The following is a 27,991-nucleotide window of genomic DNA, read 5'->3' as shown; positions in this document are numbered from 1 at the left end:
AGAAGGGAATTGGTCCAACAGTTATTTTCTGGGAATGAAACGTGAGGCTTTGAATGTGAATGACTCAGTTTATATAACGTTGAGAGGCTGACATTCAGTTAGTGTTCATTAAAACAAAATCAGCAAAACCCAACCACACAAAAAGTTTAAAAACACCTCAAATAAAAATCTGTATAAAGTTTTTAAAAAATGATAATAATTGGCACTTTCAATTGAAAAGCGAAACTATTTTTGCTCCTGTCAATAAGACTGAAGTCCAAAACAATTCAACAGTAACCCTGCCATTCACCTTTAGGCATTTCAACACTGCCTCCTAGTGGTGAAACTATGGACTGTGTTCCAAATATATACCCTACATAATGCATTACTATTTACCAGAGCTCAAATAGGCCCTTGTCAAATGTAGTGCACTATATAGGGAATAGGGTGGGCTCTGGTCTAAAGTAGTGCACTACAAAGGGAATAGGGTACCATTTGAGAAGCAGCTGTCTGTGGTTAAGTCTATGGTCATGAGGATAACGGAAGACCCTTCCAGCAGTAGTCTGCAGTCCATATTGGGCTCTGGTCTAAAGTAGTGCACTACAAAGGGAATAGGGTGCCATTTGGGACACAGCCATAGCCTCTCATCATGAGAACTGCAGGACCTTCTGCAGCAGTAGGTTGTCTCCCAAATGGCACACTATCTGTAAATAGCTCCCCTATTCCCTATGTAGTGCACTCCTTTTTCTTTTTTTTAACCAGGGCCCATAGAGAAACAGCTGTAGTCTCATCAGGAGAACATTAAGACCTTCTGCATAAGGCTCCGTCTGAGCGGTAGCTGCGTCCTCTTGTCCGGTTTACAATCAGGTATCATCCATGCGCTCCTCTCAGCGGTCAGATGAATGTCCGGACGTCTTTCCCTGACCGTCTCCAGCCCTGCCTGGGTAACGTTACGACAGAAGTCCACTGCGACCTGGTGGAGCGCGGCCCCGTGGAGCGCCAAGGCCTGCAGGGTAAGATCAGTGACCCGGACACAGTTCTCCAGATGGAGGGAGCGGAGTCGACTGCAGCTCTGCAGAACGCGGATCACTTCTTGGTCTGAGATATGACCGCAGCCAGACAGGGTCAGGGACAGCAGGTTAGGACACCTGGAGAAAGGAAGGATCATGTATATTTCACATTTTAGTAATTTAACAGGCGTTCATAAAGAGCAACTTACAGCTTGTGCATTCATCTCCAGATAGCTAGGTGGACCAGTCAGTCCATTCATCTCCAGATAGCTAGGTGGACCAGTCAGTGCATTCATCTCCAGATAGCTAGGTGGACCAGTCAGTGCATTCATCTCCAGATAGCTAGGTGGACCAGTCAGTCCATTCATCTCCAGATAGCTAGGTGGACCAGTCAGTCCATTCATCTCCAGATAGCTAGGTGGACCAGTCAGTCCATTCATCTCCAGATAGCTAGGTGGACCAGTCAGTCCATTCTTCTCCAGATAGCTAGGTGGACCAGTCAGTCCATTCATCTACAGATAGCTAGGTGGACCAGTCAGTCCATTCATCTTCAGATAGCTAGGTGGACCAGTCAGTCCATTCATCTCCAGATAGCTAGGTGGACCAGTCAGTCCATTCATCTCCAGATAGCTAGGTGGACCAGTCAGTCCATTCATCTCCAGATAGCTAGGTGGACCAGTCAGTCCATTCATCTCCAGATAGCTAGGTGGACCAGTCAGTCCATTCTTCTCCAGATAGCTAGGTGGACCAGTCAGTCCATTCATCTCCAGATAGCTAGGTGGACCAGTCAGTCCATTCATCTCCAGATAGCTAGGTGGACCAGTCAGTCCATTCATCTCCAGATAGCTAGGTGGACCAGTCAGTCCATTCATCTCCAGATAGCTAGGTGGACCAGTCATAGTCAGTCCATTCATCTCCAGATAGCTAGGTGGACCAGGCATAGTCAGTCCATTCATCTCCAGATAGCTAGGTGGACCAGTCATAGTCAGTCCATTCATCTCCAGATAGCTAGGTGGACCAGTCAGTCCATTCATCTCCAGATAGCTAGGTGGACCAGTCAGTCCATTCATCTCCAGATAGCTAGGTGGACCAGTCAGTCCATTCATCTCCAGATAGCTAGGTGGACCAGTCATAGTCAGTCCATTCATCTCCAGATAGCTAGGTGGACCAGTCATAGTCAGTCCATTCATCTCCAGATAGCGAGGTGGACCAGTCATAGTCAGTCCATTCATCTCCAGATAGCTAGGTGGACCAGTCATAGTCAGTACATTCATCTCCAGATAGCTAGGTGGACCAGTCAGTCCATTCATCTCCAGATAGCTAGGTGGACCAGTCATAGTCAGTCCATGTTTTCCTCAATAAAGAAGGTATCAGGAAAGTTAGTGCTTGTAGGAAAAGTGTGTGGTTATAAAGCATACATAACATGACCTACAGTATCAGTCAACGACCTGGAGGGAGGAAGGACCGAACCAGACCTGGAGGGAGGAAGGACCGGACCAGACCTGGAGGGAGGAAGGACCGAACCAGACCTGGAGGGAGGAAGGACCGGACCAGACCTGGAGGGAGGAAGGACCGGACCAGACCTGGAGGGAGGAAGGACCGGACCAGACCTGGAGGGAGGAAGGACCGGACCAGACCTGGAGGGAGGAAGGACCAGACCTGGAGGGAGGAAGGACCGGACCAGACCTGGAGGGAGGAAGGAGCAGACCTGGAGGGAGGAAGGACCGGACCAGACCTGGAGGGAGGAAAGACCAGACCTGGAGGGAGGAAAGACCAGACCTGGAGGGAGGAAAGACCAGACCTGGAGGGAGGAAGGACCAGACCAGACCTGGAGGGAGGAAGGACCGGACCAGACCTGGAGGGAGGAAGGACCAGACCTGGAGGGAGGAAGGACCAGACCTGGAGGGAGGAAGGACCAGACCTGGAGGGAGGAAAGACAAGACCTGGAGGGAGGAAAGACAAGACCTGGAGGGAGGAAGGACAAGACCTGGAGGGAGGAAGGACCGGACCAGACCTGGAGGGAGGAAAGACAAGACCTGGAGGGAGGAAGGACCAGACCTGGAGGGAGGAAAGACCAGACCTGGAGGGAGGAAGGACCAGACCTGGAGGGAGGAAGGACAAGACCTGGAGGGAGGAAGGACCAGACCTGGAGGGAGGAAGGACCAGACCTGGAGGGAGGAAGGACCAGACCTGGAGGGAGGAAGGACCAGACCTGGAGGGAGGAAGGACCAGACCTGGAGGGAGGAAGGACCGGACCTGGAGGGAGGAAGGACAAGACCTGGAGGGAGGAAGGACCGGACCTGGAGGGAGGAAGGAGGAAGGACCGGACCAGACCTGGAGGGAAGAAGGACCAGACCTGGAGGGAGGAAGGACCGGACCTGGAGGGAGGAAGGACCAGACCTGGAGGGAGGAAGGACCGGACCAGACCTGGAGGGAGGAAGGACCAGACCTGGAGGGAGGAAGGACCGGACCTGGAGGGAGGAAGGACCGGACCTGGAGGGAGGAAGGACAAGACCTGGAGGGAGGAAAGACCAGACCTGGAGGGAGGAAGGACCAGACCTGGAGGGTGGAAGGACCAGACCAGACCTGGAGGGAGGAAGGACCAGACCAGACCTGGAGGGAGGAAGGACCGGACCAGACCTGGAGGGAGGAAGGACCGGACCAGACCTGGAGGGAGGAAGGACCAGACCTGGAGGGAGGAAGGACCAGACCTGGAGGGAGGAAGGACCAGACCTGGAGGGAGGAAGGACCAGACCTGGAGGGAGGAAGGACCAGACCTGGAGGGAGGAAGGACCGGACCTGGAGGGAGGAAGGACCAGACCAGACCTGGAGGGAGGAAGGACCAGACCTGGAGGGAGGAAGGACCAGAGATCAGGTTAAGGCTGATATTAAAGATACCATATTGTTTTAAGATGGTCATACTACTATAGCCAATAGAAACACATTGAATAACACATTCATATTAATGGCGAAGACGACAGTCAAAATAAAAAAGTGTCTCTCCTGTATCTAGAAGATATAATAAAGCTGAGGAAATATCTATATTTTTTTGCACACATATTTAAACCCTTATTTTTGCTGGCACAAAACTACTCTCATACATTTTCCCGGGTTACCTTCAGCAGAGTCCCGTGACACTTGTGGGGGTTGTAGAGAAACACAGAAAACACCATCGCGTTTGTGAGAGCCTCCCCATTCCACAGCGGGGTCATATCAGTTTGTCTGAAACGTCCAAACCCTTTGGGCTACAGAGGTTGCGGCATTACAATTACTGACTTCAGAGGAGTCCCATTGGGGTTGTGGGGGTCGTAGAGCAAAACAGCCAAGCCATTCGGACGCTACAGCTGTTTGTGTGAAAAGACCTATTTATTTTCGGGATGTCTCAAGGTCTGACAAACGCCACTGTAGCACGGAAGGCCTACATAGGCGGATGCGGCTGATTGTGTTACTTAGATTCACGCGAGGGTGTGGCAATAGACTCTTAAGGCTGTAAAGCGATGCTGGGTCCTTGAAAAGCACTATATAAATATATCGTATTAATATTACACTGAACAACATATACATGCATAGTGCCTTCAGAAAGTATTCAGACCCCTTGACTTTGACATTTGTTACGTTACATCCTTATTCTAAAATTGATTAAATCAATGTTTTTCCTCATCAATCTACACACAATACCCCATAATGACAAAGTTGAAAAAAAATATAAACCTGAAATTCCTTATTCCATGACAGAGCTCCAGAGTTCCTCTGTGGAGATGGTTGTCATTCTGGAAGGTTCTCCCATCTCTGCAGCACTCCACCAATCAGGCCTTTATGGTAGAGAGGCCAGACGGAAGCTACGCCTCACTAAAATGACACGACAGCCCGCTTGGAAGGCACCTAAATATTCTCTGGCCTAATGAAACCAAGATTAAACTCACTGGCCTGAACGCCAAGTGTCATATCTGGAGGAAACCTGGCACCATCCCTATGGTGAAGCATGGTGGTGGCAGCATCATGCTGTGGGGATGTTTTTCAGGGGAAGGGACTGGGAGACTAGTCAGGATCAAGAGAAAGCTGAACGGAGCAAAGTACAGAGAGATCCTTGATGAAAACCTGCTCCAGAGCACTCAGGACCTCAGACTGGGGTGAAGGTTCACCTTCCAACAGGACAACGACCCTAAGCACACAGCCAAGACAACGCAGGAGTGGCTTCCGGACAAGTCTCTGAATGTCCTTGAGTGGCCCAGCCAGAGCTTGGACTTGAACCTGATCAAACATCTCTGGAGAGACCTGAAAATAGCTGTGCAGCGACGCTCCCTATCCAACCTGACAGAGCTTGAGAGGATCTGCAGAGAAGAATGGGAGAAACTCCCCAAATACAGGTGTGCCAAGCTTGTAGCATCATACCCAAGAAGACTCGAGGCTGTACTCACTGCCAAAGGTGCTTCAACAAAGTACTGAGTAAAGGGACTGCATACAGTACTTATGTTAATGTGATATTTCAGTTGTTTTGTTAATACATTTGGTAACATTTCTAGAGGCCTGGTTTTGATTTGTCATCATGGGGTAGTGTGCCGTGGTGGAAAAAGAACCCAATTGTCATACTTGAGTAAAAGTAAAGATACCTTAATATGACTCAAGTAAAAGTGAAAGTCACCCAGTAAAATACTACTTGAGTAAAAGTCTAAAAGTATTTAAAGTGTACTTAAGTAGCAAAAGTAAAAGTACTAATAATTTCAAATCCCTTATGTTAAACAAGAAAATTGTGCCGTCTGGTTTGCTTATTTAATTTATGGATAGCCAGGGGAACACTCCAACATCATTTACAAACAAAGCATTTCTGTTTAGTGAGTCCTCCAGATCAGAGGCAGTAGGGATGACCAGGGATGTTCTCTGTTTAGTGAGTCCTCCAGATCAGAGGCAGTAGGGACGACCAGGGATGTTCTCTGTTTAGTGAGTCCTCCAGATCAGAGGCAGTAGGGATGACCAGGGATGTTCTCTGTTTAGTGAGTCCTCCAGATCAGAGGCAGTAGGGATGACCAGGGATGTTCTCTGTTTAGTGAGTCCTCCAGATCAGAGGCGGTAGGGATGACCAGGGATGTTCTCTGTTTAGTGGGTCCTCCAGATCAGAGGCAGTAGGGAGGACCAGGGATGTTCTCTGTTTAGTGAGTCCTCCAGATCAGAGGCAGTAGGGATGACCAGGGACATTACCTTGATACTGTGTGTGAATTGGACCGTTTTCTGTCCTGCTAAGCATTTCAAATGTAACGAGTACTTTTGGGTGTCAGGGAAAATGTATAGAGCAAAAAGTACATTATTTTCTTTAGGAATGGAAGAACGTAGTGTTATTACAGTGGGCTGTTATTAAAGGGTGTTCTGCAGTGGGCTGTTATTACAGTGGGCTGTTATTACAGTGGGCTGTTATTACAGTGGGCTGTTATTAAAGGGTGTTCTACAGTGGGCTGTTATTAAAGGGTGTTCTATAGTGGGCTGTTATTACAGTGGGCTGTTATTACAGTGGGCTGTTATTAAAGGGTGTTCTACAGTGGGCTGTTATTAAAGGGTGTTCTACAGTGGGCTGTTATTAAAGGGTGTTCTACAGTGGGCTGTTATTACAGTGGGCTGTTATTAAAGGGTGTTCTACAGTGGGCTGTTATTAAAGGGTGTTCTGCAGTGGGCTGTTATTACAGTGGGCTGTTATTAAAGGGTGTTCTACAGTGGGCTGTTATTAAAGGGTGTTCTACAGTGGGCTGTTATTACAGTGGGCTGTTATTAAAGGGTGTTCTGCAGTGGGCTGTTATTAAAGGGTGTTCTACAGTGGGCTGTTATTACAGTGGGCTGTTATTAAAGGGTGTTCTGCAGTGGGCTGTTATTACAGGGTGTTCTACAGTGGGCTGTTATTAAAGGGTGTTCTACAGTGGGCTGTTATTAAAGGGTGTTCTACAGTGGGCTGTTATTAAAGGGTGTTCTGCAGTGGGCTGTTATTAAAGGGTGTTCTACAGTGGGCTGTTATTAAAGGGTGTTCTGCAGTGGGCTGTTATTAAAGGGTGTTATGCAGTGGGCTGTTATTAAAGGGTGTTCTGCAGTGGGCTGTTATTAAAGGGTGTTCTGCAGTGGGCTGTTATTAAAGGGTGTTCTACAGTGGGCTGTTATTAAAGGGTGTTCTACAGTGGGCTGTTATTACAGTGGGCTGTTATTAAAGGGTGTTCTACAGTGGGCTGTTATTACAGTGGGCTGTTATTAAAGGGTGTTCTACAGTGGGCTGTTATTACAGTGGGCTGTTATTAAAGGGTGTTCTGCAGTGGGCTGTTATTACAGTGGGCTGTTATTAAAGGGTGTTCTACAGTGGGCTGTTATTACAGTGGGCTGTTATTAAAGGGTGTTCTGCAGTGGGCTGTTATTACAGTGGGCTGTTATTAAAGGGTGTTCTACAGTGGGCTGTTATTACAGGGTGTTCTGCAGTGGGCTGTTATTACAGGGTGTTCTGCAGTGGGCTGTTATTAAAGGGTGTTCTACAGTGGGCTGTTATTAAAGGGTGTTCTACAGTGGGCTGTTATTAAAGGGTGTTCTACAGTGGGCTGTTATTAAAGGGTGTTCTACAGTGGGCTGTTATTACAGTGGGCTGTTATTAAAGGGTGTTCTACAGTGGGCTGTTATTAAAGGGTGTTCTGCAGTGGGATGTTAATAAAGGGTGTTCTGCAGTGGGCTGTTATTAAAGGGTGTTCTACAGTGGGCTGTTATTACAGTGGGCTGTTATTAAAGGGTGTTCTGCAGTGGGCTGTAATTACAGTGGGCTGTTATTAAAGGGTGTTCTACAGTGGGCTGTTATTAAAGGGTGTTCTACAGTGGGCTGTTATTACAGTGGGCTGTTATTAAAGGGTGTTCTGCAGTGGGCTGTTATTAAAGGGTGTTCTGCAGTGGGCTGTTATTACAGTGGGCTGTTATTAAAGGGTGTTCTGCAGTGGGCTGTTATTACAGTGGGCTGTTATTAAAGGGTGTTCTGCAGTGGGCTGTTATTACAGTGGGCTGTTATTAAAGGGTGTTCTGCAGTGGGCTGTTATTAAAAGGTGTTCTACAGTGGGCTGTTATTGCAGTGGGCTGTTATTAAAGGGTGTTCTACAGTGGGCTGTTATTAAAGGGTGTTCTACAGTGGGCTGTTATTACAGTGGGCTGTTATTAAAGGGTGTTCTGCAGTGGGCTGTTATTAAAGGGTGTTCTGCAGTGGGCTGTTATTACAGTGGGCTGTTATTAAAGGGTGTTCTGCAGTGGGCTGTTATTAAAGGGTGTTCTACAGTGGGCTGTTATTAAAGGGTGTTCTGCAGTGGGCTGTTATTAAAAGGTGTTCTACAGTGGGCTGTTATTACAGTGGGCTGTTATTAAAGGGTGTTCTGCAGTGGGCTGTTATTAAAGGGTGTTCTACAGTGGGCTGTTATTAAAGGGTGTTCTAAAGTGGGCTGTTAATAAAGGGTGTTCTACAGTGGGCTGTTATTACAGGGTGTTCTACAGTGGGCTGTTATTACAGTGGGCTGTTATTACAGTGGGCTGTTATTAAAGGGTGTTCTACATTGGGCTGTAATTACAGTGGGCTGTTATTAAAGGGTGTTCTACAGTGGGCTGTTATTACAGTGGGCTGTTATTAAAGGGTGTTCTACAGTGGGCTGTTATTAAAGGGTGTTCTACAGTGGGCTGTTATTACAGTGGGCTGTTATTAAAGGGTGTTCTACAGTGGGCTGTTATTAAAGGGTGTTCTACAGTGGGCTGTTATTACAGTGGGCTGTTATTAAAGGGTGTTCTACATTGGGCTGTAATTACAGTGGGCTGTTATTAAAGGGTGTTCTACAGTGGGCTGTTTTACAGTGGGCTGTTATTAAAGGGTGTTCTACAGTGGGCTGTTATTAAAGGGTGTTCTGCAGTGGGCTGTTATTAAAGGGTGTTCTACAGTGGGCTGTTATTACAGTGGGCTGTTATTAAAGGGTGTTCTACAGTGGGCTGTTATTAAAGGGTGTTCTACAGTGGGCTGTTATTACAGTGGGCTGTTATTAAAGGGTGTTCTACAGTGGGCTGTTATTACAGTGGGCTGTTATTAAAGGGTGTTCTACAGTGGGCTGTTATTACAGTGGGCTGTTATTAAAGGGTGTTCTGCAGTGGGCTGTTATTACAGTGGGCTGTTATTAAAGGGTGTTCTGCAGTGGGCTGTTATTAAAGGGTGTTCTGCAGTGGGCTGTTATTACAGTGGGCTGTTATTAAAGGGTGTTCTACAGTGGGCTGTTATTAAAGGGTGTTCTACAGTGGGCTGTTATTAAAGGGTGTTCTACAGTGGGCTGTTATTAAAGGGTGTTCTACAGTGGGCTGTTATTAAAGGGTGTTCTACAGTGGGCTGTTAATAAAGGGTGTTCTACAGTGGGCTGTTATTACAGGGTGTTCTACAGTGGGCTGTTATTACAGTGGGCTGTTATTAAAGGGTGTTCTACAGTGGGCTGTTATTACAGTGGGCTGTTATTAAAGGGTGTTCTACAGTGGGCTGTTATTAAAGGGTGTTCTGCAGTGGGCTGTTATTACAGTGGGCTGTTATTAAAGGGTGTTCTACAGTGGGCTGTTATTAAAGGGTGTTCTACAGTGGGCTGTTATTACAGTGGGCTGTTATTAAAGGGTGTTCTGCAGTGGGCTGTTATTAAAGGGTGTTCTACAGTGGGCTGTTATTACAGTGGGCTGTTATTAAAGGGTGTTCTGCAGTGGGCTGTTATTAAAGGGTGTTCTACAGTGGGCTGTTATTAAAGGGTGTTCTACAGTGGGCTGTTATTAAAGGGTGTTCTGCAGTGGGCTGTTATTAAAGGGTGTTCTACAGTGGGCTGTTATTAAAGGGTGTTCTGCAGTGGGCTGTTATTAAAGGGTGTTATGCAGTGGGCTGTTATTAAAGGGTGTTCTGCAGTGGGCTGTTATTAAAGGGTGTTCTGCAGTGGGCTGTTATTAAAGGGTGTTCTACAGTGGGCTGTTATTAAAGGGTGTTCTACAGTGGGCTGTTATTACAGTGGGCTGTTATTAAAGGGTGTTCTACAGTGGGCTGTTATTACAGTGGGCTGTTATTAAAGGGTGTTCTACAGTGGGCTGTTATTACAGTGGGCTGTTATTAAAGGGTGTTCTGCAGTGGGCTGTTATTACAGTGGGCTGTTATTAAAGGGTGTTCTACAGTGGGCTGTTATTACAGTGGGCTGTTATTAAAGGGTGTTCTGCAGTGGGCTGTTATTACAGTGGGCTGTTATTAAAGGGTGTTCTACAGTGGGCTGTTATTACAGGGTGTTCTGCAGTGGGCTGTTATTACAGGGTGTTCTGCAGTGGGCTGTTATTAAAGGGTGTTCTACAGTGGGCTGTTATTAAAGGGTGTTCTACAGTGGGCTGTTATTAAAGGGTGTTCTACAGTGGGCTGTTATTAAAGGGTGTTCTACAGTGGGCTGTTATTACAGTGGGCTGTTATTAAAGGGTGTTCTACAGTGGGCTGTTATTAAAGGGTGTTCTGCAGTGGGATGTTAATAAAGGGTGTTCTGCAGTGGGCTGTTATTAAAGGGTGTTCTACAGTGGGCTGTTATTACAGTGGGCTGTTATTAAAGGGTGTTCTGCAGTGGGCTGTAATTACAGTGGGCTGTTATTAAAGGGTGTTCTACAGTGGGCTGTTATTAAAGGGTGTTCTACAGTGGGCTGTTATTACAGTGGGCTGTTATTAAAGGGTGTTCTGCAGTGGGCTGTTATTAAAGGGTGTTCTGCAGTGGGCTGTTATTACAGTGGGCTGTTATTAAAGGGTGTTCTGCAGTGGGCTGTTATTACAGTGGGCTGTTATTAAAGGGTGTTCTGCAGTGGGCTGTTATTACAGTGGGCTGTTATTAAAGGGTGTTCTGCAGTGGGCTGTTATTAAAAGGTGTTCTACAGTGGGCTGTTATTGCAGTGGGCTGTTATTAAAGGGTGTTCTACAGTGGGCTGTTATTAAAGGGTGTTCTACAGTGGGCTGTTATTACAGTGGGCTGTTATTAAAGGGTGTTCTGCAGTGGGCTGTTATTAAAGGGTGTTCTACAGTGGGCTGTTATTAAAGGGTGTTCTGCAGTGGGCTGTTATTACAGTGGGCTGTTATTAAAGGGTGTTCTGCAGTGGGCTGTTATTAAAGGGTGTTCTACAGTGGGCTGTTATTAAAGGGTGTTCTGCAGTGGGCTGTTATTAAAAGGTGTTCTACAGTGGGCTGTTATTACAGTGGGCTGTTATTAAAGGGTGTTCTGCAGTGGGCTGTTATTAAAGGGTGTTCTACAGTGGGCTGTTATTAAAGGGTGTTCTAAAGTGGGCTGTTAATAAAGGGTGTTCTACAGTGGGCTGTTATTACAGGGTGTTCTACAGTGGGCTGTTATTACAGTGGGCTGTTATTACAGTGGGCTGTTATTAAAGGGTGTTCTACATTGGGCTGTAATTACAGTGGGCTGTTATTAAAGGGTGTTCTACAGTGGGCTGTTATTACAGTGGGCTGTTATTAAAGGGTGTTCTACAGTGGGCTGTTATTAAAGGGTGTTCTACAGTGGGCTGTTATTACAGTGGGCTGTTATTAAAGGGTGTTCTACAGTGGGCTGTTATTAAAGGGTGTTCTACAGTGGGCTGTTATTACAGTGGGCTGTTATTACAGTGGGCTGTTATTAAAGGGTGTTCTACATTGGGCTGTAATTACAGTGGGCTGTTATTAAAGGGTGTTCTACAGTGGGCTGTTATTACAGTGGGCTGTTATTAAAGGGTGTTCTACAGTGGGCTGTTATTAAAGGGTGTTCTGCAGTGGGCTGTTATTAAAGGGTGTTCTACAGTGGGCTGTTATTACAGTGGGCTGTTATTAAAGGGTGTTCTACAGTGGGCTGTTATTACAGTGGGCTGTTATTAAAGGGTGTTCTACAGTGGGCTGTTATTACAGTGGGCTGTTATTAAAGGGTGTTCTGCAGTGGGCTGTTATTACAGTGGGCTGTTATTAAAGGGTGTTCTACAGTGGGCTGTTATTACAGTGGGCTGTTATTAAAGGGTGTTCTGCAGTGGGCTGTTATTAAAGGGTGTTCTGCAGTGGGCTGTTATTACAGTGGGCTGTTATTAAAGGGTGTTCTACAGTGGGCTGTTATTAAAGGGTGTTCTACAGTGGGCTGTTATTAAAGGGTGTTCTACAGTGGGCTGTTATTAAAGGGTGTTCTACAGTGGGCTGTTAATAAAGGGTGTTCTACAGTGGGCTGTTATTACAGGGTGTTCTACAGTGGGCTGTTATTACAGTGGGCTGTTATTAAAGGGTGTTCTACAGTGGGCTGTTATTACAGTGGGCTGTTATTAAAGGGTGTTCTACAGTGGGCTGTTATTAAAGGGTGTTCTACAGTGGGCTGTTATTACAGTGGGCTGTTATTACAGTGGGCTGTTATTAAAGGGTGTTCTGCAGTGGGCTGTTATTACAGTGGGCTGTTATTAAAGGGTGTTCTGCAGTGGGCTGTTATTAAAAGGTGTTCTACAGTGGGCTGTTATTGCAGTGGGCTGTTATTAAAGGGTGTTCTACAGTGGGCTGTTATTAAAGGGTGTTCTACAGTGGGCTGTTATTACAGTGGGCTGTTATTAAAGGGTGTTCTGCAGTGGGCTGTTATTAAAGGGTGTTCTGCAGTGGGCTGTTATTACAGTGGGCTGTTATTAAAGGGTGTTCTGCAGTGGGCTGTTATTAAAGGGTGTTCTACAGTGGGCTGTTATTAAAGGGTGTTCTGCAGTGGGCTGTTATTAAAAGGTGTTCTACAGTGGGCTGTTATTACAGTGGGCTGTTATTAAAGGGTGTTCTGCAGTGGGCTGTTATTAAAGGGTGTTCTACAGTGGGCTGTTATTAAAGGGTGTTCTAAAGTGGGCTGTTAATAAAGGGTGTTCTACAGTGGGCTGTTATTACAGGGTGTTCTACAGTGGGCTGTTATTACAGTGGGCTGTTATTACAGTGGGCTGTTATTAAAGGGTGTTCTACATTGGGCTGTAATTACAGTGGGCTGTTATTAAAGGGTGTTCTACAGTGGGCTGTTATTACAGTGGGCTGTTATTAAAGGGTGTTCTACAGTGGGCTGTTATTAAAGGGTGTTCTACAGTGGGCTGTTATTACAGTGGGCTGTTATTAAAGGGTGTTCTACAGTGGGCTGTTATTAAAGGGTGTTCTACAGTGGGCTGTTATTACAGTGGGCTGTTATTACAGTGGGCTGTTATTAAAGGGTGTTCTACATTGGGCTGTAATTACAGTGGGCTGTTATTAAAGGGTGTTCTACAGTGGGCTGTTATTACAGTGGGCTGTTATTAAAGGGTGTTCTACAGTGGGCTGTTATTAAAGGGTGTTCTGCAGTGGGCTGTTATTAAAGGGTGTTCTACAGTGGGCTGTTATTACAGTGGGCTGTTATTAAAGGGTGTTCTACAGTGGGCTGTTATTAAAGGGTGTTCTACAGTGGGCTGTTATTACAGTGGGCTGTTATTAAAGGGTGTTCTACAGTGGGCTGTTATTACAGTGGGCTGTTATTAAAGGGTGTTCTACAGTGGGCTGTTATTACAGTGGGCTGTTATTAAAGGGTGTTCTGCAGTGGGCTGTTATTACAGTGGGCTGTTATTAAAGGGTGTTCTACAGTGGGCTGTTATTACAGTGGGCTGTTATTAAAGGGTGTTCTGCAGTGGGCTGTTATTAAAGGGTGTTCTGCAGTGGGCTGTTATTACAGTGGGCTGTTATTAAAGGGTGTTCTACAGTGGGCTGTTATTAAAGGGTGTTCTACAGTGGGCTGTTATTAAAGGGTGTTCTACAGTGGGCTGTTATTAAAGGGTGTTCTACAGTGGGCTGTTAATAAAGGGTGTTCTACAGTGGGCTGTTATTACAGGGTGTTCTACAGTGGGCTGTTATTACAGTGGGCTGTTATTAAAGGGTGTTCTACAGTGGGCTGTTATTACAGTGGGCTGTTATTAAAGGGTGTTCTACAGTGGGCTGTTATTAAAGGGTGTTCTACAGTGGGCTGTTATTACAGTGGGCTGTTATTACAGTGGGCTGTTATTACAGTGGGCTGTTATTAAAGGGTGTTCTACATTGGGCTGTAATTACAGTGGGCTGTTATTAAAGGGTGTTCTACAGTGGGCTGTTATTACAGTGGGCTGTTATTAAAGGGTGTTCTACAGTGGGCTGTTATTAAAGGGTGTTCTGCAGTGGGCTGTTATTAAAGGGTGTTCTACAGTGGGCTGTTATTACAGTGGGCTGTTATTAAAGGGTGTTCTACAGTGGGCTGTTATTAAAGGGTGTTCTACAGTGGGCTGTTATTACAGTGGGCTGTTATTAAAGGGTGTTCTACAGTGGGCTGTTATTACAGTGGGCTGTTATTAAAGGGTGTTCTACAGTGGGCTGTTATTACAGTGGGCTGTTATTAAAGGGTGTTCTGCAGTGGGCTGTTATTACAGTGGGCTGTTATTAAAGGGTGTTCTACAGTGGGCTGTTATTACAGTGGGCTGTTATTAAAGGGTGTTCTGCAGTGGGCTGTTATTAAAGGGTGTTCTGCAGTGGGCTGTTATTACAGTGGGCTGTTATTAAAGGGTGTTCTACAGTGGGCTGTTATTAAAGGGTGTTCTACAGTGGGCTGTTATTAAAGGGTGTTCTACAGTGGGCTGTTATTACAGTGGGCTGTTATTAAAGGGTGTTCTGCAGTGGGCTGTTATTAAAGGGTGTTCTACAGTGGGCTGTTATTACAGTGGGCTGTTATTAAAGGGTGTTCTGCAGTGGGCTGTTATTAAAGGGTGTTCTACAGTGGGCTGTTATTACAGTGGGCTGTTATTAAAGGGTGTTCTACAGTGGGCTGTTATTACAGTGGGCTGTTATTAAAGGGTGTTCTGCAGTGGGCTGTTATTAAAGGGTGTTCTACAGTGGGCTGTTATTACAGTGGGCTGTTATTAAAGGGTGTTCTGCAGTGGGCTGTTATTACAGTGGGCTGTTATTAAAGGGTGTTCTACAGTGGGCTGTTATTAAAGGGTGTTCTACAGTGGGCTGTAATTACAGTGGGCTGTTATTAAAGGGTGTTCTGCAGTGGGCTGTAAATAAAGGGTGTTCTGCAGTGGGCTGTTATTAAAAGGTGTTCTACAGTGGGCTGTTATTACAGTGGGCTGTTATTACAGTGGGCTGTTATTAAAGGGTGTTCTGCAGTGGGCTGTTATTAAAGGGTGTTCTGCAGTGGGCTGTTATTAAAGGGTGTTCTACAGTGGGCTGTTATTAAAGGGTGTTCTGCAGTGGGTGTTCTACAGTGGGCTCCAACAGTATTGGGAAAATGACAAATGTTTTGCCGTGTATGGTCTGTACTCCAGCACTTTGGATTTGAAATGATACCATTACTATAAAGTTAAAGTGCAGAGTGTCACCTTTTGTTTCAGGGTATTTTCATCGACAACGGCTGAACGGTTTATAAATTACAGCACGTTTTGTACACAGTCCCCCCCCATTTTAGGGGACAAAATGTATTGGGACAAATTCACTGTGTATGAAGAGGTAAAAAGTTAAGTATTAGGTCCCATATAACTAGCACTCAGTGACCCCATCAAGCTTATGACTACAAACTAGATGCATTTGCTGTTTGTTACAGATTATTTTGTGTCCAATAGAAATTATTGGTAAATAATGTAGTCATTTGACTTTTTTTAAAACTTTTATTGTAAATAAGAATAGAATGTTTCTGAACACTTCTACATTAATGCGGATGCTACCATGATTATAGATAACGATGAGTGAGAAAGTTGCTTGTTGTTATGACAAATGATATAAAATGCTAACCTCCCCTGTTATTGTAATGGTGAGAGGTTAGCATGTCTTGGAGGTATGCTAACCTCCCCTGTTATTGTAATGGTGAGAGGTTAGCATGTCTTGGGGGTATAATATAAAATGCTAACCTCCCCTGTTATTGTAATGGTGAGAGGTTAGCATGTCTTGGGGGTATGATATAAAATGCTAACCTCCCCTGTTATTGTAATGGTGAGAGGTTAGCATGTCTTGGGGGGTATGCTAACCTCCCCTGTTATTGTAATGGTGAGAGGTTAGCATGTCTTGGGGTTATGATATAAAATGCTAACCTCCCCTGTTATTGTAATGGTGAGAGGTTAGCATGTCTTGGAGGTATGCTAACCTCCCCTGTTATTGTAATGGTGAGAGGTTAGCATGTCTTGGGGGTATAATATAAAATGCTAACCTCCCCTGTTATTGTAATGGTGAGAGGTTAGCATGTCTTGGGGGTATGATATAAAATGCTAACCTCCCCTGTTATTGTAATGGTGAGAGGTTAGCATGTCTTGGGGGTATGATATAAAATGCTAACCTCCACTGTTATTGTAATGGTGAGAGGTTAGCATGTCTTGGGGGTATAATATAAAATGCTAATCTCCCCTGTTATTGTAATGGTGAGAGGTTAGCATGTCTTGGGGGAGGCATGCTAACCTCCCCTGTTATTGTAATGGTGAGAGGTTAGCATGTCTTGGGGGTATGATATAAAATGCTAACCTCCCCTGTTATTGTAATGGTGAGAGGTTAGCATGTCTTGGGGGTATAATATAAAATGCTAACCTCCCCTGTTATTGTAATGGTGAGAGGTTAGCATGTCTTGGGGGTATGATATAAAATGCTAACCTCCCCTGTTATTGTAATGGTGAGAGGTTAGCATGTCTTGGGGGTATGATATAAAATGCTAACCTCCCCTGTTATTGTAATGATGAGAGGTTTGCATGTCTTGGGGGTATGATATAAAATGCTAACCTCCCCTGTTATTGTAATGGTGAGAGGTTAGCATGTCTTGGGGGTATGATATAAAATGCTAACCTCCCCTGTTATTGTAATGGTGAGAGGTTAGCATGTCTTGGGGTTATGATATAAAATGCTAACCTCCCCTGTTATTGTAATGGTGAGAGGTTAGCATGTCTTGGGGGTATGATATAAAATGCTAACCTCCCCTGTTATTGTAATGGTGAGAGGTTAGCATGTCTTGGGGGTATGATATAAAATGCTAACCTCCCCTGTTATTGTAATGGTGAGAGGTTAGCATGTCTTGGGTGTATGATATAAAATGCTAACCTCCCCTGTTATTGTAATGGTGAGAGGTTAGCATGTCTTGGAGGCATGCTAACCTCCCCTGTTATTGTAATGGTGAGAGGTTAGCATGTCTTGGGGGTATGATATAAAATGCTAACCTCCCCTGTTATTGTAATGGTGAGAGGTTAGCATGTCTTGGGGGTATGATATAAAATGCTAACCTCCCCTGTTATTGTAATGGTGAGAGGTTAGCATGTCTTGGGGGTATGATATAAAATGCTAACCTCCCCTGTTATTGTAATGGTGAGGGATTAGCATGTCTTGGGGGTATGCTAACCTCCCCTGTTATTGTAATGGTGAGAGGTTAGCATGTCTTAGGGTTATGATATAAAATGCTAACCTCCCCTGTTATTGTAATGGTGAGAGTTTAGCATGTCTTGGGGTTATGATATAAAATGCTAACCTCCCCTGTTATTGTAATGGTGAGAGGTTAGCATGTCTTGGGGGTATGATATAAAATGCTAACCTCCCCTGTTATTGTAATGGTGAGAGGTTAGCATGTCTTGGGGGTATAATATAAAATGCTAACCTCCCCTGTTATTGTAATGGTGAGAGGTTAGCATGTCTTGGAGGTATGATATAAAATGCTAACCTCCCCTGTTATTGTAATGGTGAGAGGTTAGCATGTCTTGGGGGGTATGATATAAAATGCTAACCTCCCCTGTTATTGTAATGGAGAGAGGTTAGCATGTCTTGGGGGTATGATATAAAATGCTAACCTCCCCCGTTATTGTAATGGTGAGAGGTTAGCATGTCTTGGGGGTATGATATAAAATGCTAACCTCCCCTGTTATTGTAATGGTGAGAGGTTAGCATGTCTTGGAGGTATGATATAAAATGCTAACCTCCCCTGTTATTGTAATGGTGAGAGGTTAGCATGTCTTGGAGGTATGATATAAAATGCTAACCTCCCCTGTTATTGTAATGGTGAGAGGTTAGCATGTCTTGGGGGTTAGAATATTTGAGAGTCTATCTTTCTCACGCATCATTATTGACGATTCATTCAGGATTATCCGTAACCACAGTAGTAGTGTTCTATTCCACATTCTATTCCACATTCTATTGTACATGCTATTGTACATTCTATTCCACGTTCTATTCTACATTCTACTCTAACTATGTACAAAAAGTGCTGTAGTTTCTAAACAGTTCACCCAATATGGATGAAAATGCCCTGAAATGAAAGCTGACATTCTGCACATTAACCTCATATTCATTGTGTCTTTTCAAATCCAAAGTGATGGAGTACAGAGCCAAAACAAATTGTCACTGTTCCAACACTTCTGGAGATCACTGTTTTTTTTTCTTCTGTTAAATTGTGTTTTTATCTGACGGATGAAGAGGATTTATCTTACAGGCAACACTCCCCGTCGGTCATCTCACAGCTGTGACCTCAAACAGCCTTCAAGGACACAGAAACAATACCACTTAAGACAATGAGCCCTGTAGAGAGCCCACAGACAGACACTTAGTAACTGTAGCAAGACCAGCTCACCTGGGATGTCAGGAAGCTAGAGAGCAGCTGTTGCTTCTCCAACATACCAACAACCTGTTCCTGCTAGTCTAGTCAGGCTGACACGTGTGCTGGGGGTGGGGAGCCCCTGTGTTTCCCTCAGAGAGTGGTGTGTGTGTGTGTGTGAGAGAGACAGACAGTAACTGATGGCAGCAGCAGTAGGATGTACAGTGGGGCAAAAAAGTATTTAGGCAGCCACCAATTGTGCAAGTTCTCCCACTTAAAAAGATGAGAGAGGCCTGTCATTTTCATCATAGGTACACTTCAACTATGACAGACAAAATTAGAAGGAAAAAAATCCAGAAAATCACATTGTAGGATTTTTTATGAATTTGTTTGCGAATTATGGTGGAAAATAAGTATTTGGTCACCTACAAACAAGCAAGATTTCTGGCTCTCACAGACCTGTAACTTCTTTAAGAGGCTCCTCTGTCCTCCACTCGTTACCTGTATTAATGACACCTGTTTGAACTTGTTATCAGTATAAAAGACACCTGTCCACAACCTCAAACAGTCACACTCCAAACTCCACTATGGCCAAGACCAAAGAGCTGTCAAAGGACACCAGAAACTAATTGTAGACCTGCACCAGGCTGGGAAGACTGAATCTGCAATAGGTAAGCAGCTTGGTTTGAAGAAATCAACTGTGGGAGCAATTATTAGGAAATGGAAGACATACAAGACCACTGATAATCTCCCTCGATCTGGGGCTCCACGCAAGATACCACCACATATCTACAATACACTGTGTTCCCTCAGGCCCCTACTCCACCACATATCTACAATACACTGTGTTCCCTCAGGCCCCTACTCCACCACTACCACATATCTACAACACACTGTGTTCCCTCAGGCCCCTACTCCACCACATATCTACAACACACTGTGTTCCCTCAGGCCCCTACTCCACCACTACCACATATCTACAACACACTGTGTTCCCTCAGGCCCCTACTCCACCACTACCACATATCTACAACACACTGTGTTCCCTCAGGCCCCTACTCCACCACTACCACATATCTACAACACACTGTGTTCCCTCAGGCCCCTACTCCACCACATATCTACAATACACTGTGTTCCCTCAGGCCCCTACTCCACCACATATCTACAACACACTGTGTTCCCTCAGGCCCCTACTCCACCACATATCTACAACACACTGTGTTCCCTCAGGCCCCTACTCCACCACATATCTACAACACACTGTGTTCCCTCAGGCCCCTACTCTACTACCACATATCTACAACACACTGTGTTCCCTCAGGCCCCTACTCCACCACATATCTACAACACACTGTGTTCCCTCAGGCCCCTACTCCACCACTACACTGTGTTCCCTCAGGCCCCTACTCTACTACCACATATCTACAGTACACTGTGTTCCCTCAGGCCCCTACTCCACCACATATCTACAACACACTGTGTTCCCTCAGACCCCTACTCCACCACATATCTACAACACACTGTGTTCCCTCAGGCCCCTACTCCACCACATATCTACAACACACTGTGTTCCCTCAGGCCCCTACTCCACCACATATCTACAACACACTGTGTTCCCTCAGGCCCCCTACTCCACCACTACCACATATCTACAACACACTGTGTTCCCTCAGGCCCCTACTCCACCACTACCACATATCTACAACACACTGTGTTCCCTCAGGCCCCTACTCCACCACTACCACATATCTACAACACACTGTGTTCCCTCAGGCCCCTACTCCACCACATATCTACAACACACTGTGTTCCCTCAGGCCCCTACTCCACCACATATCTACAACACACTGTGTTCCCTCAGACCCCTACTCCACCACTTACACTGTGTTCCCTCAGGCCCCTACTCCACCACATATCTACAACACACTGTGTTCCCTCAGGCCCCTACTCCACCACTACCACATATCTACAACACACTGTGTTCCCTCAGGCCCCTACTCCACCACATATCTACAGTACACTGTGTTCCCTCAGGCCCCTACTCCACGCACTCTACCACATATCTACAACACACTGTGTTCCCTCAGGCCCCTACTCCACCACATATCTACAACACACTGTGTTCCCTCAGGCCCCTACTCCACCACATATCTACAATACACTGTGTTCCCTCAGGCCCCTACTCCACCACATATCTACAACACACTGTGTTCCCTCAGGCCCCTACTCCACCACATATCTACAACACACTGTGTTCCCTCAGGCCCCTACTCCACCACATATCTACAACACACTGTGTTCCCTCAGGCCCCTACTCCACCACTACCACATATCTACAATACACTGTGTTCCCTCAGGCCCCTACTCCACCACTACCACATATCTACAATACACTGTGTTCCCTCAGGCCCCTACTCCACCACATATCTACAATACACTGTGTTCCCTCAGGCCCCTACTCCACCACATATCTACAACACACTGTGTTCCCTCAGGCCCCTACTCCACCACATATCTACAACACACTGTGTTCCCTCAGGCCCCTACTCCACCACTACCACATATCTACAATACACTGTGTTCCCTCAGGCCCCTACTCCACCACTACCACATATCTACAATACACTGTGTTCCCTCAGGCCCCTACTCTACTCCACATATCTACAATACACTGTGTTCCCTCAGGCCCCTACTCTACTACCACATATCTACAGTACACTGTGTTCCCTCAGACCCCTACTCCACCACATATCTACAATACACTGTGTTCCCTCAGGCCCCTACTCTACTACCACATATCTACAATACACTGTGTTCCCTCAGGCCCCTACTCTACTACCACATATCTACAATACACTGTGTTCCCTCAGGCCCCTACTCTACTACCACATATCTACAGTACACTGTGTTCCTCAGACCCCTACTCCACCACATATCTACAACACACTGTGTTCCCTCAGGCCCCTACTCCACCACATATCTACAATACACTGTGTTCCCTCAGGCCCCTACTCCACCACATATCTACAACACACTGTGTTCCCTCAGGCCCCTACTCCACCACATATCTACAACACACTGTGTTCCCTCAGGCCCCTACTAAATCACATTGTAGGATTTTTAATGAATTTGTTTCATTTTAAGTGGGAGAACTTGCACAATTGGTGTCTGCCATCGTCTCTTATGACCAAAAAAGATCTTCTGGACAGTGATTACTCACCTCGTACCGGACGAAGATTTTTTTAACGAAGGATTTACATTCAGACACTCGACAAGGCCCAAATCCCTGTGATTCGCACGAAGAAGAGACAGAGATATCGGGGTCGTAGGTCAGGGTGCCTTGTAAGGATCCGATGGCAATCCGAGGGTAATCTGCCTCTACCATCAGTCCTATTAGCCAACGCGCAATCATTGGATAACAAAATGGAGGAGCTATGATCACGACTATCCTACCAACGGGACATTAAACTGTAATATCTTTATGTTTCACCGAGTCGTGGCTGAACGACGACATGGATAACATACAGCTGGCTGGGTTTTCGCTGCGTCGGAAAGAGAAGCTGCCTCCGGTAAGACAAGGGGTGACGGTCTGTGTATATTTGTAAACAGCTGGTGCACGAAATCTAATATTAAACGAAGTAATGCGTACGGCCCAGTACATCACTGGGGCCAAGCTTCCTGCCATCCAGGACCTCTATACCAGGCGGTGTCAGAGGAAGGCCATAAGAATTGTCAAAGACTCCAGCCACCCTAGTCATAGACTGTTCTCTCTGCTACCGCACGGCAAGCGGTACCAGAGCACCAAGTCTAGGTCCAAGAGGCTCCTAAACAACTTCTACCCCCCCCAAGCCATAAGACTCATGAACATCTAATCAAATGGCTACTCGGTCTATTTGCATCGGAAATGGACAGCTCATGGTGCTGAAAGTCAGCAAATTCCAACTGTTTTCATTTTAATTAGACTTTACTATCAACAAGAGGGCTTTCTATAGTCAAGAGGAAGAAAATTATAACATTCTTCAAAAAGGAACAGGTTTCAATTGAACATTTTACAAGATTTATCTGCAACAGAGCTAAACTTAATATTCTTCTTTTAGTTTAAACAAAAGAGGCACTGTCATCCTTATAAATAAAAACGCCCCAGGCCATATCTGACCCCGCCCCAGGTCATATCTGACCCCGCCCCAGGTCATATCTGACCCCGCCCCAGGTCATATCTGACCCCGCCCCAGGTCATATCTGACCCCGCCCCAGGTCATATCTGACCACGCCCCAGGTCATATCTGACCACGCCCCAGTCCATATCTGACCCCGCCCCAGTCCATATCTGACCCCGCCCCAGGTCATATCTGACCCCGCCCCAGGTCATATCTGACCCCGCCCCAGGTCATATCTGACCCCGCCCCAGGTCATATCTGACCCCGCCCCAGGTCATATCTGACCACGCCCCAGGTCATATCTGACCACGCCCCAGTCCATATCTGACCCCGCCCCAGTCCATATCTGACCCCGCCCCAGGTCATATCTGACCCCACGTCCGAGTGGAGATAGATCTGGATCTCGGCACAACAACCCCCAAAATTAGATACTGGAGACTTACAACGCTGTCAGTTCCACTTTAAGGAGAGATGCATTAACTACTTTCCAGATAATATCAGTCAAAAATACCACATAATGTGGCTAATATGCCATCTATTTATGTAGCAAGTTATGAACATAGAGCCTAACCTTAGCTAGCTAGCTGCTAGGAGGACGTCATGTCAGTGGAGGAGTGGGTGACTGACTTTTTCCCCCTCTTATCGTTTTTCATTGGCTACAGCAAGAGATGTACGTGTCATTTGGTTAGCTAGCAATAAATGGCCATCACTTTGCTAGCTAGTTAGCTAGCTATGCCGAACGACTTATCCAGATAGCATCTCGTGCATTTGCAAATTCACTCTGGCTAGCGATCTACTCCGATTTCAGAGCACTCTTCAGAGATAGTAAATTCATCAGTTATTCTGCACTAACGAGCAAGACCCGGTGAAGAATCAAAGAAATTCCACAAATTAGCTTAAGACACACCTGTTAATTGAAATGCATTCCAGGTGACGACCTCATGAAGCTGGTTGAGAGAATGCCAAGAGTGTGCAAAGCTGTCATCAAGGCAAAGGGGGGCTATTTGAAGAATCTCAAATATATTTTGATTTCTTTAACACTTTTTTGTTACCTACATGATTCCATATGTGTTATTTCATAGTTGTAATGTCTTCACTATTATTATACAATGTAGAAAATAAAAATAAAATAAAAACTCTTGAATAAGTAGGTGTTCTAAAACTTTTGACCAGTAGTAGTCAATTTGTCCTAATAAATGCTGTCCCGTAAAATGGGGGGACTACGTACCAAAAGTGCTGTAATTTCGAAACAATTGGGAATCGCCTGCTCGTCTTTCTGCAACTTGCCTGCCAATGGATGCGGTGTCCCAACCAAGCAAACGGGCTAAAGTTGTCTAGCTTGCTAGCTAGCTACTTTCAGACACACATGAGAGAACAGCTAACTCTGACCATTTTAAGGGCCGTAGCAGAGCTGGTTAGGCTGTTTTCATGTTATCCAGAGTGCTGAGTGCTGCTGGCAATCATTTTTTTGTACTTTTGATTTGCCGACACCAGTCATATTCATCAGTTATTCTGAACTCTCTCAGAAGAGTGCTCTGAAATCCGAGTAAATAGCTGGCCAGAGTTAATTCATGCTAGTCAAAAGTGTAGTATTTTGTCCCATATTCCTAGCGCGCTGTGATAACATCAAGCTTGTGATTCTAGAAACTTGTTGGAGGCATTTGCTGTTTGTTTTGGTTGTGTTTCAGATTATTTTGTGCCCAATAAAAAATGAACACTAAATAATGTAGTGTGTCATTTTGGAAACACTTACTGTAAATAATGTTTCTAAACACTTCTACATTAACGTGGATGCTACCATGACGACGGATAGTCCTGAATGAACTGGGAATAATGATGAGTGAGAAAGTTAAAGGCATAAATATCAGACCCTGAGGTTTTCGTCAGAGATCTCTGTACTTTGCTCCGTTGATCTTTCCCTCGATCCTGACTAGTCTCCCAGTCCCTTGCCGCTGAAAAACATGCCCACAGCATGCTGCTGCCACCACCAGGCTTCACCGTACGGATGGTGCCAGGTTTCCTCCAGACTTTTGCCTTTTGGAAAACTCCAAGCAGGATTTCATGTGCCTTTTACTGAGGAGTGGCTTCCGTCTGGCCACTCTACCATAAAGGCCTGATTGGTGGAGTGCTGCAGAGATGGAAGAACCTTCCAGAAGGACAACCTTCTCCACAGAGGAATTCTGGAGCTCTGTCAGAGTGACCATCGGGTTCTTGGTCACCTCCCTGACCATGGCCCTTCTCCCCCGATTGCTCAGTTTGGCCGGGCGGCCAGCTCTAGGAAGAGTCTTGGTGGTTCTAAACTTCTTCCATTTAAGAATGATGGAGGCCACTGTGTTCTTGGGGAACTTCAATGCTACAGAAATGTTTTGGTACCCTTCCCCAGATCTGTGGCTCGACACAATCCTGTCTCAGAGCTCTACGGACAATTCCTTCGACCTCATGGCTTGGTTTTTGCTCTGCCATGCACTGTCAACTGTGGGACCTTATATAGACAGGTGTGTGCCTTTCCAAATCATGTCCAATCAATTGAATTTACCACAGGTGGACTCCAATCAAGTTGTAGAAACATCTCAAGGATGATCAATGGAAACAGTATGCATCTGAGCTCAATTTAGAGTCTCATAGCAAAGTGTCTGAATACAGTATTTTTTTATAAATTTGTAAACATTCCTAAAAACCTGCTTTAGCCTTGTCATTATGGGGTGTTGTGATGTCATTATGGGGTATTGTGATGTCATTATGGGGTATTATGGGGTATTGTGATGTCATTATGGGGTATTGTGTGTAGATTGATGAGGATTTTTATTTTTATTTAATCCATTATAGAATAAGCCTGTAACGCAACAGAAAGTGGAAAAAGTCAAGGGGTCTGAATACTTTCCGAATGCACTGTATAGAAACAGAAACACAGGTTAACAGAAACAAAACAGAAACACAGGTTAACAGAAACACAGGTTAACAGAAACAAAACAGAAACACAGGTTAACAGAAACACAGGTTAACAGAAACAAAACAGAAACACAGGTTAACAGAAACACAGGTTAACAAACAGGTTAACAGAAACAAAACAGAAACACAGGTTAACAGAAACACAGGTTAACATATACAAACAGATATTTACTTACATGGTACAGACGCGTTCTAGGAAGCTGCTGACCAAACTCTCATGTTTGCTACAGAGATCCTTCTGGAACTGATTCTTCATCCAGTCCTCTATGTTACAGACTTTCACCCTTGAGCTGTGCCAGGTCACAGCCAGATAACGCAGCGACGGTCCTAACACGTAGTTCTCTCTCCTCAGCTCAGAGGGGGAGCGGAACAAAAGCAGCGACCACAGCCTGGGGTCCAGGTAGACCTCTCTGAGCCGATGGCAGGTCAGGGAGAAAGACCTACAACTGTCTTTATCCAGGTAGGAGAGGAGGTGGAGGAGACACTCCTGGTTCAACTGGGTGATGGTGAGGTCCGTAGCGGGCTGGATGAGCTTGGTGGTGCTGGTGTCCATGGTAGAAAGCTGAATGGTGAGGAGATGCCGGCAGACAGACTGGCTGGCCAGGCTCCGATGGACAGACACAGAAAAGACTGGCTGACCAGGCTCCAATGGACAGACACAGAAAAGACTGGCTGACCAGGCTCCAATGGACAGACACAGAAAAGACTGGCTGACCAGGCTCCAATGGACAGACACAGAAAAGACTGGCTGACCAGGCTCCAATGGACAGACACAGACAGACTGGCTGACCAGGCTCCAATGGACAGACACAGACAGACTGGCTGACCAGGCTCCAATGGACAGACACAGAAAAGATTGGCTGACCAGGCTCCAATGGACAGACACAGACAGACTGGCTGACCAGGCTCCAATGGACAGACACAGACAGACTGGCTGACCAGGCTCCAATGGACAGAGAGAAGAAAAATAGAGGGGCCTCGTCTAATCCTCGAGTCCCCAAAGTTTACCACTGACCAGCTGCCACCAGGCTACAATGAGGCAGCAGCAAAGCGACTGTATTGTCCTGTCTGGATATATGATGCCTTCTCAGCACAGACAGAGTTCGGAGCAGGGTTGGGGGCTGGAGGGTAACACAGTTGCTGATGGACATATAAGGCTGTGGAATGGAGGTTATTTTGGGAGGTGGAGGACAACTGTTTGGTGGAGCTGTCAGAGATAGAAGAGTGTGAGCTAAGACACACACACCCCTCTCTCCCATCTGTCATCCTGTTGCCGCCACAGGTTCTGTCTCTCTGGACCGGGACAGATGTTTACACTAGTGTAGAGGCCCAGAACCTCAAATAGAAACATTCTGTTCACTGGACGAACCTACCTTGTCCCGGACCTGCTGTTTTGGACTCTCTCTCTCTCCACCGCACCTGCTGTCTCTAACTCTGAATGATCGGCTATGAAAAGCCAACTGACATTTACTCCTGAGGTGCTGACCTGTTGCACCCTCGACAACTACTGTGATTATTATTATCTGACCCTGCTGGTCATCTATGAACATTTTAACATCTTGGCCATGTTCTGTTATAATCTCCACCCGGCACAGCCAGAAGAGGACTGGCCACCCCTCAGCCGGCCCGGCACCCGCGCCGGGGCTGGTCCCCCTCGGCCTGGCCTCGATCCACCCAGTACAGCCAGAAGAGGACTGGCCACCCCTCATAGCCTGGTTCCTCTCTACCCAGTACAGCCAGTAGAGGACTGGCCACCCCTCATAGCCTGGTTCCTCTGGTCTACCCAGTACAGCCAGTAGAGGACTGGTCACCCCTCATAGCCTGGTTCCTCTGGTCTACCCAGTACAGCCAGAAGAGGACTGGTCACCCCTCAGAGCCTGGTTCCTCTGATCTGCTCAGTACAGCCAGAAGAGGACTGGCCACCCCTCATAGCCTGGTTCCTCTCTAGGTTTCTTCCTAGGTTTTGGCCTTTCTAGGGGAGTTTTTCCTAGCCACTGTGCTTCTACACCTGCATTGCTTGCTGTTTGGGGTTTTAGGCTGGGTTTCTGTACAGCACTTTGAGATATCAGCTGATGTAAGAAGGGCTTTATAAATACATTTGATTTATTGAAACATACATCAGCCTGAACACACACACACCGACTCATTCAAGGATTTTTCTTTATTTTTACTATTTTCTACATTGTAGAATAATATTGAAGACATCAAAACTATTAAATAACACACATGGAATCATGTAGCAACCAACAAAAAAAATAAAAGTGTTAAACAAATCAAAATATATTTTATATTTGAGATTCTTCAAATAGCCACCCTTTGCCTTGACGACAGCTTTGCA

The 27,991-nt window shown here is 45.8% G+C and overlaps 1 protein-coding gene across 1 annotated transcript; it reads right to left on the bottom strand.

Annotated features, from left to right (window-relative positions):
- Positions 1-48: 48 nt before the first annotated feature.
- fbxl22 (F-box and leucine-rich repeat protein 22) lies at positions 49-27,223 on the bottom strand. Its single transcript, XM_014170461.3, has 2 exons — positions 25,830-27,223; positions 49-1,127 (listed from the first exon to the last, which is right to left on the bottom strand). The coding sequence occupies exons 1-2, from the start codon at positions 26,204-26,206 to the stop codon at positions 770-772; spliced, it is 735 nt and encodes a 244-aa protein (XP_014025936.2). The 5' UTR covers positions 26,207-27,223; the 3' UTR covers positions 49-769.
- Between the last annotated feature and the right edge of the window lie 768 nt (positions 27,224-27,991).

Source organism: Salmo salar, chromosome 23, assembly GCF_965601325.2.
Source record: "Salmo salar chromosome 23, fSalSal1, whole genome shotgun sequence".
Lineage (NCBI taxonomy): Eukaryota > Metazoa > Chordata > Actinopteri > Salmoniformes > Salmonidae > Salmo > Salmo salar.
This window is presented reverse-complemented; position numbering and strand designations above follow the sequence as displayed.

Bases quoted from the DNA above. Each gene is read 5' to 3' on its own strand.
- fbxl22 (XM_014170461.3), bottom strand. From the start codon at position 26,206: ATGGACACCAGCACCACCAAGCTCATCCAGCCCGCTACGGACCTCACC. The intron at 1,128-25,829 runs GTAAGTAAATAT...TCCTTTCTCCAG, and splicing joins CTAGAACGCGTCTGTACCAT to GTGTCCTAACCTGCTGTCCC.